A 12,667-nucleotide genomic window follows, 5' to 3' on the forward strand; every position below is an offset into this window, starting at 1 on the left:
CTGAGCCAGCCAGGTGCCCTTCAACTGATTTTTTTTTAGCTCCTCTCTGCTACTATATACTTAGCACTGTGGTAGACACTGTGGGGAGCAGAAATGACCCCTGTCTCATGATCATTTTATAGCTTCACTGATAACAAGTGACATATACTTAGAAATGAGCTCAGGAACCCTCTAACACAGCATGTGATGAAGTGCCCAAGTGAGAAGTACAAACATATGTAGGGGTTGAGAAAGTAATACGAGCTAAAGCAGATTCACGTGTTGTATCTTGAGCTAAATCTTCAAGGGTAGGGATGGGTGGGGCCAAGCAGAGAAAAGCCTTCCTAGGCAGTGGGAATAGCAAGATGAGACACCCAGAGAAGGAAGGGAGCATGGTAGTGATGGTGGTGGTAATACTAACTAGCATTTGCCCAGTGCTTACCACTTGCCAAACAGTGTTATTACTGGTTCGTATACATTAACTCACTTAACCCGAATGGGGTGAGAATTATTACTATTCCCATTTCAAAGATGAGGACACTGAAGCACCGTAACTTACTTGAGGTTGCTCCTGAATTCACTGTTAGCTGAAATTCATCCGGACGTTCTTGAGCCCAGAGCCCGCCTCACACTCTTAACCAGTGAGTTATGCTGCCTGATGAGTTGCCTGTGAGACAGGAAGGACACCATCCTAGCTGGGGGGAAGACATGGCATACGTCACAGAGAAATAGTGGAGTAAGTGGGTTAGGCCAAGTAATGAGTCTAAAGTTCAGGTAGAAGACATTGGACTTTATCTAGGACACAGTGCGAATCTGTTGAGAACTTACTATTTCATCACAGTGAGAATATGGTACATATTTTTTCAGATAAAGTAGATAGCTATAGAATGAAATGGAAGCCAGAGAATGGGGTAGGTCAGGGGGTGGGAGAACAGGGCATGGAAACTATTAAAGGGCCTGATGTAATCCAGGTGTGGGAGGTACGTGATTAGAGCAGGAGTGTGGGTGGCAATAGAAATGACAAGGACGGAATGGTGATGAGGACTGGAAGCGGCCCTGGGCCTGAACCCGGCTGATTCAGGGCCAGATGAGTTCCCTACATGATGTCATGTGGCCCTCGCAGCCACTCCAGAGGCAGGTGGTTTTCCTCCCATTTTACAGCTGCGGGAATGGAGGCCCCAGGAGGTTAATGCGGATTAATAAGTGCTGGAGCAGGGAGTTAAACCCGCATCTGTCTTTCTCGATGTCCTCGTTTTAAGGCAAAATAATGTAGTCTGGTGATAAGGTAGGGCTGCCGGAAAGGAATGGAGAATTGTTCACATAATGAATGGTGGTTAAAGTCCTGGGAGAAGTCAGCTTTCTGGGGGCACAGCAGTGTGAGAGAGAAGGCAGAGGGCTTGTGACTGAGGTTGAAATAGAAGAATGGAGCAATCCGAAGAGGCTTCCAGAAGGAAATGGGTTCAGAGGGTGGAGGAGAGAGCGTGGAGTCTCTCTGGCATAGCAGCCATGAGGGAGAGGACAGTCAGGGATTCAGTATGGAATCGTGGATGGATCAGCAGGTGGAAGAGGCATGTGCGTACATGTGGCAGGTGTTCTAGTAACGCTCCATAGCAGAGGTCGCCGGATATGGGAAGGGTGATTCGTGCTGTGGGTGGGAGGACCTGGGGATGCTGCCTGGGAGGGGTGGGGACAGGAAGACGGGTTGGGCTCAGGAGCACCCGTTGACTCATCTGCTGGCCCGCTGTTGGTACCACGCCAGCCAGGGCTGGGAAGAGCAAGGTGAGGTCGAATGACATGAGGGAAGGTAAGGAGGACTCACTCTCACAAGCCAGCTGGCAGCACCTGCAGAGAACTGAAAGGCTTCTGGCACCCCCAAGCAAGGGAGGGAACTCTGTTTTTGTGGTAGACAACTAAGGAGCTGAGGAAGTAATTTTTTTCGTCAGCCAGATTTAATGGCAGCGGAATGGATTAGCAAATCCTCTAGGACCCAGACCCTCCTGAGGGATCCCTTAACTCTCCCAGTGCAGCCTATTCAGCAGGGCCTGGGGGTGGGCTCACAACCCTCTGTGGTCACATCCAGCACCACACGATGGTTGAGGTTGGTCCTTACCATACACCCTGCAGAATCAAGGAAAACCCGTGGACAGGAATGTGCCATGGGTAAGAATGGGGTCAGCAGATGAGCGTAGCTGACAGACTGCTCTTCTAAAGGGACGCCCTCTCGTGGAGGAGGACTTCCTGAGGCAGTTAACGTGGTTACCTGACGGTGTAAGGTGCTGGAGGTGGGAACGGAGGAGGCCCATCGGGACTGCTGAGGGTGGCTGGAATGCTGCAAGTTCTAATGCTGGGGCTGGGAGCTAGTGAGAGACACCTGAAAGGAAGGGTATGTAGGGTTTGGGTATTTTGCAAAGAGAAGCATACCAACCAGTAGCACGTGTGTGAATAAAATAGAAAGGGAGCCATGAGTGAGGTGTGCTCTGAGAAGGGGACGGCCGGCTGCCTGGAGCTGCTGTTCTGCGTTGGGAGATGGGAAGGGATTGGAGGACCGGGGTCTGGAAAGGCGAGAGAAAGGCCTTCGGTGTGGTGCAGCGCGAGTCCCCACTGGTTCTCCTTTAGATGTGCGTGAGAGTGTCATGCCGGAAGATTAATCTGTCCAGAATGGGTGAGAGGGCTAAGAAGCTGGACTTCGGGAGACCTTTGCAAAATATATGTGAAAAAGGGAAGGAGTTCCTTTTTTGTTTGTTTGTTGCGAGTTTTTATGGAAATTCCAGTTAACATATAGTGTAATTTTGGTTTCAGGAGTAGAATTTAATGATTCATCACTTATATGTAGCAGGTAGTACTCATCACAAGTGCCCTCCTTAAAACCCATCACCTATTTAACCCATCCCCCCACCTCCCCTCAAGCAACCCTCAGTTTGTTCTCTGTAGTTAAGAGTCTGTTTTATGGTTTGCCCTTTTTTTTTTTTTTTTTTTTTACCCCTTATATCCATCTGTTTTCTTTCGTAAATTCTGCATATGGATGAAATCATATGGTGTTTGGCTTTCTCTGACTTATTTCACTTACTGTAATACCCTTAGTTGCATCCACATCGTTGCAAATGGCAAGATTTCATTCTTTTGATGGCTGAGTAATACTCCATTGTGTATATATACCACTTTTTTATCCATTCATCAGTTGATGGACGTTTGGAAGGAAAGGGTTTTTTTCTATTTTCCAAGGGTCTTAAAAGCATACCATCTTCCCCTCCTATCTGTAATCGTTTACTATAGGAAATTTCCAAATTTTTCACTGTAGCAAGTAAACAAATTTAAAGAGATGTTGAATAAGGTCATATTGATTAAGTACAGGATTAAATATTTTTTTCTAGGTTGCAATTACTTTCTCATCAGCATTGGTTTATTTTAATGTAATTTGACAATACAGCAAGATTATTTGAGGTGGGCCTGAAGCTTAGAACTCAAACATTTGTTCTGTCACATAGGATTCTTTTCCACCTCTGTCAGAGCACTTCATTTGTAACATAAACCTGCTGTTGGTTTATCTTCCTGGACTGAGCTCTTTCAAGGCAGAGCTGGTGTCTTCTTCATTGTGTATACTCAGCCCCCAGCTCATTGCTTTTAAAATAGCAGTTGTCGAATGGGTGGGTAGAGTATGATTATAATGTACTTTTTCTCCGTTCTTTGTTACCCTGATTTATGCTTTAAGTTTATAAATGACTAATAATACTCTGGATGTGAAGAGATTTGCATGGGTCATTTGAGAGGGAGATACTGTTGTAGCCGCACTTTACTCTGACGGACAGCACTAATCCCACAGAGCTATTTTGGTATGTGTGAGCACTGATGGTTGTGCTTTAAAAGTGTCTGCCCCTCGATGTTAACCGGACTGGCCGTGTGGTAGATCCTGCAGCAGAGGGTCACTGACATAGAAGTCAGGTGGCCTAGGTCCCAGCCCGGGCACATACAGCTCAGAGCACTCCCTCCCCCTCATCCGCAGCCTTTGCCTGGGTGATGCCCCCTCATCCTTTAATCTCCACGTCACTTCCTCAGCATCACCTGTCCCGACTGTGTCATGAACTAACTCTGGTTGCCAGGTCTCTGTTTGCATGGGAGTCTGATTTTCCTTTATAGCGCTTACCACAAGTAATTACTGCAGTGATTATTCTATTAATGATGAGGCTGAAAGTTCCACAATGGCAGGAACATGTCTAGCAATTTCTCCACCGTGTTCCTGTCACCTGACATAGTACTTGGCACAAACTATGTGCCGGGTAGGTAACTACTTGTGGAGCCAGTGAACTGTGGAAAATTTGACAGGGCACTTAACCTCCATGAGATAGCGCTTTCTCCAAATGTTTAAAAACCTCTGAAAGGTTTATCTTTAAAGTTCTTCAATTCAAAGCTTTGTGGATAAACTCTTCAAAAAATTTTAACTATCAGTTATTCACACCCATGATTAGATATTCAAATAGTGTGCAGAAGATTGAAAATGTATTCAGTCCTTTACCAGAGATAACAAATATGAAAAGTTCATTGTCTTTATAAATAGAATAAAATAGAACAAATCACAGTTCACCGGGAATTGAATGGGTTCACAATAGGGTGGGATTATTTTCCTTATTTTCAGATCCCATGAAGTAGCTTTCCTATTTCAGTTTCAAAATATTTAGTTGGCTTTGTGATGGGATAGGACTTCCATGGAGGGATCTATGCTGAGAACAGGTGTGGCCAGGGCCTTCAGCTAAATACCCATAATTACCTCTCCATGCTTATTGATGGCTATCCATGTAGATTTTACTGTTCTCAGGTGGGGGGACTTGGAAAGGCTATAGGATTTGAGGATCACATCCAGCTATTGCTTAATAAAGTAGTAAGGCAGATTGGAAACTCGAAGGCTATAAGACTTCAGGAATGTTTTAATAAACATAGAGGTTTAGAAATAATGTTTACCTAAGGATTTGCAGCTTAAATGCACTTTTAAGAAAAGATTTATTTATTTTAGAAAGGGGGGAGGGGCAGAGGGAGAGAATCTCAAGCAGACTCCCTGCTGAGCTCAGAGCCTGACGGGGGCCTGATCCCATGACCCATGAAATCATGACCCTGAGATCATGACCCAAGCCGAAACCAAGAGTCAGACACATAACCAACTGAGCCATCCAAGAGCCCCTGAAAAGCACTTTTATGTAGAGCGTTTGGTCTTTGGTTTTGTATGATTGAGGGAAATCATTGAAGGAATGGGCTGTGGCAAATGGGTACGTTAATTCTCACAAATTAAAAAAATCTCAAGGAAAAAGGAGTATCCATCTATTTGTTCATCAATTTGATGGGAGAATCTACCTTGGTCCATCTTCTCGCTCTTTGTCCCAAAGAGAATGGGAGAGCGCCATGCCTGCTACAGTGACCAGGTTTGGTATATTTTGGAGAGAGGGGGTGCCCAATTGGTGCCAGAGGGTGCTCAGGAATAAAGTTCATATGGTTTGTTTGAAATATCAATATACTGGGGCACCTGGGTGGCTCAGTCCGTTGGGTGTCTGCCTTCGGCTCAGGTCATGATCCCAGGGTCCTGGGTTGGAGCCCCACATCAGGTTCCCTGCTCTGCGGGAAGCCTGCTTCTCTGTCTCCTCCCTGCTCATGCTTGCTCTCGCTATCTCTGTTGCTATCTCTGTCTCTGTCTGTCTCTAATAAATAAAATCTTTATTTGAAATATTTAAAATCAATATGCTAAAACTTTGGGCTTTTTATCTGTAAATTGTGGTAATTTACTAATAGCACCAAAATGTTCTACATTAAGTAGGTCTGTGGGGAAGGTGATTTTGTTCCTGGGCCATGAGTTATAGTAGGTTCATACAATCACGTTGAGTGGTAGTGTGTGTGTGTGGGGGGGGCGGTAGAGCTAGAGGACCAGCCTGGACGGGCTCCTCCAGTCCTGGGACTTGGCCTCTGAAATGGCTCAGAGCCAGACATCAGAGACAGACTCTGGGTATTATTGGCAGGGCAGCAGCTGTTGACTGGCAGCCGGTTACTTAAGAAGGCACCTTATGCCAGGTGGAATCCCTAAGCTCTAAAACCTAACAGACTCAAATATTAAGGAGGTTTAAGTGAGCCTAGGTTGGAATTCCCAAAGGTAGTGATTGATTTATTATTAACCAGGGTAATGAAGGTTACATACTAGGACAGTAGTCAGTACTGTGCAAGTATCCCTATGCACATCCCACTGCTTGGGTGATTAGATTGCAGGGACTAATTCCACCGCCCCCTTGCATCCCTAGGAATGGTGTATCTTGAAACTTCAGTTACCATTCATCATCTCTTGCCCTCCAGGAGGAGCCTGGATGAGATAAATAGTATAGCAGTATCCCCTTTGCAACCCCACTCCCACCTTCTCTTCCTTATGTGACACTGAAAGGACAATTCTGATCCTCCTGAGTGTTTTCCAGCACTACATCCTGCTCCTTCTGTCTTGTATAATGTCTTAGGAATAATGCATTAGTAATTTAATGAGCACCTACGATATGCCAGACATTTTATTATCTCAAATACTTAAAATCCTGCAAAAGAGATGTTGGCCTCCTTTTATATAACTGGGAAACTAAGACTGAAAGTCACAGAGCTAGTAATTGGCAGGGCTTGCATTTGAACAAAATTCTGTCAATTTGGAAAGTAATACTGTGTTCTTTGGAAAGTAATACAGTAATTAAGATACTGACCGCTTATGTACCAGGTAGTAAGAAACTTACAAGATGGTGATCTACTAAAGAAAAATTGAGAAAGGGGAAACGAAAGATCAGAAAATGGCCCAAGATTATTTAATAAGTAGTACACTCAAAAATTTAAACCCATTTGATCTGTTTATAAAGGCTTTTGCCCACTGGGCAATATCACCTACTGGACTTTTGTGGGGGTTGTCCTCTAGAAGAGGTAAACCAAGGTAGAGTTAAGAACAAGCATGGTTAAGAGGAGCCAAAAGACAAAGTATTTGTAGGTTAACCAGAATCAGACTTTCTCTTTCTTTACTTTCTAGGCATCAGCTTCTTCTGCTTCCACCAGCAAGTCTTCCAGTATGAATCCCATGGAAGCCAAGGTATGAAGGGTCTTCATGGGTGTACTTGGGTGAATGCCTCTAAGTGATTATTTTGTAAAGCAGAACAAATGTAGACTGACGGACAAATGATTTGTGTGTCCTAAGAAGCTTAAGTTATGAAAGGAAACATTTTCTTCCTAATTTAGAAGGGTCTTTGGAAATTTACCTTTGCTTTTAATATTTGCCTCAAATATCCGGTGTACACTTGTACATTATTTCAGAATATCTAGAAAAGAGTAGTCATCCAGAGATTTTTTTGGTCCTAGACTTGATGGAGTTTTTAAATTATAAGATGATCTAGGTGCATTTCTGTGGATCTAGTGAAGAATATGAATTCTTAACTTCTTATTAAAATGGTTTTATTATTCTGGCCACTTAAAACTAAATGTAAGAAAGAGAAAGTTTACACTAAGTTTACACTAAGTGACGACACACAGATACTGTTATTTTGGATATTTTAAGTTTCTTTGTGAAATTTTAGTCCTATAGGGCAACGTCTTATTGATAAACCTTTGAGCTCTATTTGGGATTTATTCTAGTAATTATTTCCTGGAATCTGAGAAGAAAAAATAAAAGAATATTGTCCAGTGTTGTGGCCACATAGAGTAAACCCTAGTTCTGAAGAGTTGCCAGAAGCTGCCTCCCCCTTCCTTACCATGTCTCAGGCTGTTTCTCGGGACTATTCTGGGTTAGAGAATTAAAGCAGGGATATTATCAAGATGCTCTCAACTAATTTTTATGAGCCAGTATTCCTGGGTGTTTTTAAGAGCTAACCCAGCTCTGTTATTAAGTTGCCCTTGTTTAAAATCACTGACATGATTTGTTTTCTGTCTTCCATATTGCTTTGCTGTCCCAGGGGGATCCTATGCCGTAATTTAGTACTGGCACTGTAATTTCGTGCTGTTGAGAGATCCTATGGTCTCATGTTGAACTGTTTTTGAAGGACATTGCAGATCTCTTGAAATACACTGTTCAAATCTCTTATAAATGTCATTTAGCATTCATTTTGATTTAAAAGTTTTTAATCTAAAATTGTTATTTAGTATTTTACATGAATTTTTTGTTTTCAGAATATACATGATCTGATCCTTAATTCATCTATTAATTGTCCCTACGTACTTAGACCAAGTTTAATCTTAAAATAGTAAAAAAAAAAAAAAAAAAAAAAAATCTGATCTCGGTCTTAACCCTAAGACAGTAGGAGAAGCATCAGCCATTATCATTGAATTCAGAGTCCATGAAAAGTACAGAAAGAGCCACACATCTAGGATTTCCTCCTCATTATTGTGGTTCTCATTTGACCCATTGCCTAACTCTGATCCTTTGCCCCAACTCTGCTCAAGGACCAATGCTTCTTATTTCAAGGGTGTCCTGTTTTCCATAGCAAGTGTCAACAAACCCTTCAGCTCTTGCTAAGCATTAATCATGAGAATTCCTGGCAGTCCTACAGAACTGGAGGCTGGGAGGAGAGAGAGAAGAAAGTGGGGGAAAAGAGGGAGGGGCAAAACTAAGTGTCTTGATGGTGGAATATCACCAGTGGCTGCCTCCAGACCACTTTTGGCATCAGCAGTCTTTTCTGGGTGGATTTCAGTCACACTGTTCTCGTTAATTAGATTCGTGTGCTTCTGATGTATGGGTCACAACATTTATACTAGCCTTCCCTTGAAGATTTTTGTGAACTTGAGCATATTTCTTCAAATAGTTTGAGCTTTTAGAAAAAATATTAATTCAAGATAATACCTATACCAAATCTTTGTCTTGTTCTACATCTTTCAAATAAAAGTCTACCTACCTCTGAAGGGGGGTGATATGTCTAGATCTTAAGTTCTGTCTCTCTCGCCCTGGCACATTAGAATTGGTGGTCACACTGCTGTGCTTCCGGTGGAAGGTCAGATCATTTCTACTCAGGGTGTGACCACTGCAAGACTACATAGCGGGAACCATGCAGCCAGAGGGCCTGCTGTGAATCTCCTTTCCTACCAGCCATGGTGTTTGGAAACTCCTCTTTGCTTTCATTTCCTTATTTGTACAGTTTGGATAATAGTACCTATTTCACAAGGCTGTGTAAGAAAACAAACACGTAAGGGTATTAGATAGGGCCCATCCCCCAGCAGGTACCCAGCAGGAGCTGACTAGTGCTGGAGAGACGATGCAGTGAAGTGCAGTGATTGAGCACACAAAACCCCAGCTCCACCCTGGGTGTCCTTGGGGAATTATTTAACTTCTGTGTGGCTCATTTTCTCATCCACGAAGTGGGGATGATGATGATGATGATGATGATGAGATACCACCTGTCTCAGAATTCTCGTGAGGACCAAGTGAGTTGGCACATGTGAAGTTCAGAACAGTCCCTGTTACTAAGAGGTAATCAATAAGCATTGATTGTCATCACTATTACGTTAAGCCCCACCACCTTCAGTAAAAATAAATTTAGGTAATGTATTATTGAGTACTAATAAAAAATATGCCATTATAAGCTGCTTGCATGTGTGAACGTGAATTCTTAATTGTTTTCTAGAGTTCTTCCATGCAAAATCTTGATTACCAAATTACAGAGTAGAAGCTATTAATAGATCCAAACCACTACAATATCAGCTGGCTTATTTTCCTTCTTAATCATTTAATAAATTGCATTTGCATAAACTCAGAAAAGCGTAGTAGCAGTTGCAGAAACTAATTAGCAAAAATCCAGTTTGGAAGGATCCAAAACTTAAAATTTCTTTGAAAAGATCCCTGTGATTATGAACTTTGTTTCCTTCCCAAAACAATGCACATGTTGGTAACGAGGGTCCATTATGGGAGGAACGTATGTATCTTCATGGCTGAAGCACATGACATGATAAATTAAGAGGATATTTGGTGTTGGCTTTTTAGATAATAGAATAAAAAATGAGAGTTTATGTTAATACCAGCAAATAGATAAAAGGGAAAGAAATGGTAGGAAGTATTAGGCCTAATTTTTAATTAATACTTTAATTTTTACTTTGAAAAGTTCAGAAGTGTTTAATCCGGTTTTCATGTTTTGCCTGTACCGAGAATTCATGTATGTACTTAAGGAATTGTATTTTTTGATACAGATGACCTTTGGTTGGGTAAAACTGTGTAAAATACTCCAGTAGAGGGCTTAAGTCACAACCAGCTCTCTCTCTCTCTCTCTGTCTCTCTTTTTTTTTTGATAGCAAGTACAAGCCAGGGGTGGGGCAGTGGGAGAGGGAGAAAAAGATTTTCAAGCAGGCTCCATGCTCAGTGCAGAGCCTGATGTGGGACTGGATCCCAGGACCCTGAGATCATGACCTGAACTGAAATCAAGAGTCAGTGGTGCCCCACAACCAGCTCTTCTTCTTTTCTTTGTCCATTTTGTTATTATGATCAGTTAGCCACTGTGTAATACATCATTAGTTTTTGATGTAGCGTTCAATGATTCATTAGTTACGTATAACACCCAGTGCTCATCGTAAGCAATAGCACCGAGGACCATAGGGGAAGGGAGGGAGATCTGAAGGGGGAAAAATCAGAGAGGGAGACGAACCATGAGAGACTATGGACCACGGGACACAACCAGCTCTTCTGAAGCATTCCTGGAAATTTAGATTATATTGTGCAATAAAAATCTGTGCACTATTTACAGAATTGTAAAGTTTCAGAAAACTTTTGACACCACTTGTGACTGTTGATTTGTTCATAACCAAATGTTAGAAATAAAGGTGGAAAAAATGGCCCAAGCAGCCTGTACACAGTGAAGGTGAAGGAAAGGGGTCAGAAGTTAGTTTTCCTAATGGCAGTCTTGCAGATTCTTACCACTGAAAAAAAGTAAATCCAAACTGGAATATTTGCTGGAGGCTTTAGAATTTTAGTGTCTGCAACTTCTTGGAGTTATATAGTACATATGCATGGAATAGATGCAGTAGCTGAGCGGAAGGGTATTTGATAGAAACATTTAGCCCTATGATACAGGTTACCTATTTGATTGTCATAAAATAAAATCACACTTGGGGCTGTGCTTTTGTATTAGGCTATTCCAGTCAGCAAACAGACAGAACGACAGCATTCTCCTAACAAGAAAAGACACAAAAAACAGGTGATGTGGTTCATCATACTAGGGGATGTTTCTGTTTGCTAATGGCCACTTCAGCTGCTCAGCACACACTAATAATGGCAGTTCCAGATCTTCCGTAACTCTCACCCATCGCAGACTTTCTGGTGGGCCTTAGTGACCCATCGCTGATACTCTGGCACTAAAACTAAATGTCACTGCTTTCTACACCTCTGTCGCCATCCCATTGTTTCACACTGGCAGCCAAAAACCCGTGGTATTTCACTCAGAGATATGGCATTGCCTTTGAAGGATGAGGATGTGTATTTCATTTTGCTTATATATTAGCTACAGTGTTCATAGTAATAAATGTTTAAGTATCTTTGATGCATATAACAAAGGTAAGATGTAAACTGCTGTCTGAAGGTAAGAGTAGAATATCCGAGTGCTTAAATGTTTACTAAAGAGTTAAAATGCCAAGCAAAGTATAGTAAACTTAACTCATAAAGTGTATATTTACATCAGAGTCCTCTCCTCTGAGCTTTCTTAGTTGAAGAAAATCTATGTTAAACCTTGTAAACTATGTCTATTTTTCCTTTCTTCCTTAATTCCTTCCCTCTCCCCTTTCTGTATTTTTCTGAGTTTAGGCTGCAAAAACAGAACCTGAGAAGAATCCACAGTCAACTAAGGTAAGCGATTTAAGTCAACTAGTGAGTTACTTGGATTCTTAGTAATAATAATGAATAGCCAGTTCCCTCTGTTGGTGCTACTGAATGGGAAAAGGAATTTTTGTCAGCTAATTTAATTGATTTTGGATTACCTTTTTAAACAAGATTATACAGAGCATGCGTGATTAGTTATAATAAATACATATATTGTAAAAATGAATGTATTTTATGCCTGAGAACAGTATGTTTCGGAAGGCATTTTGTTCAAATCTACATTTTTGTTAGAGGTGAAGTAACTGTTAACAAACAGCAGGAACAAAGGAGAAAGGACAAAGGGCAATGAGAGTCCAATTACTTTAAAAGATGGGACGTCCAGAGTACACGTGTCTTCTGAACTCAGCACTCAGCACCTAGGTGACTTACAGATGAGTCTTTCCCAAGAGGCCCACAGGTTTATCTTAATAGTCTTATCTCAGCTTATGGAACTGGTTCTCAGGTTCTCAGGAGACAGCTCTGACTTTCCCTTGGGAATGGCTTCCAGACTCATGGCCATCTAGATTGACAGCCAGTCTGTATCCATGTGGAGATGGACCCCAGGGTGTCTGCAGTCAGGGCAAATGTTTCTCCTTCGTAAGATGCTACATATTACTTCTTTTAAGTGACCATGCTTAAGCACTCAGATAAGAGCGCAAGGTTTCCTGTGGGAAAGCACAGAGATGTACTTGAAATGGAGGCAAAGGTGAGGTCATCTGGGTAGAAGGTAAGGCTTATCTGATTTTATGTAGGACCTCTGGGTTCCCATCCCCTCAGGATAATTCCATAGCTCCACTGTAGAGGAGGAATTCACCAGCAAGCTGGAAATTGTCCACTACTCCATATTGAAATGTTTTGACTGTTTGCCCA

General features: G+C 42.1%; 1 protein-coding gene across 16 annotated transcripts in view; it reads left to right on the forward strand.

Moving 5' to 3' along the window:
• The window catches only part of CAST (calpastatin), a 109,128-nt gene that overhangs the window by 51,237 nt on the left and 45,224 nt on the right, over nt 1–12,667 (forward strand). For 10 of the 16 annotated variants that reach the window (XM_073888441.1, XM_073888444.1, XM_025866825.2 and 7 more), the window contains 3 exons: nt 7,004–7,063; nt 11,076–11,141; nt 11,744–11,785. In XM_073888441.1, the coding sequence (XP_073744542.1) occupies nt 7,004–7,063; nt 11,076–11,141; nt 11,744–11,785 (168 nt within the window). The remainder of the gene's footprint in view (nt 1–7,003; nt 7,064–11,075; nt 11,142–11,743; nt 11,786–12,667) is intronic. The other 6 variants (XM_025866814.2, XM_025866815.2, XM_025866817.2 and 3 more) reach the window with 1 other exon arrangement.

Source organism: Callorhinus ursinus, unplaced genomic scaffold (genome assembly GCF_003265705.2).
Source record: "Callorhinus ursinus isolate GAN/ISIS: 27379988/994484 unplaced genomic scaffold, GSC_fseal_2.0 scaffold3, whole genome shotgun sequence".
Classification (NCBI taxonomy): domain Eukaryota; kingdom Metazoa; phylum Chordata; class Mammalia; order Carnivora; family Otariidae; genus Callorhinus; species Callorhinus ursinus.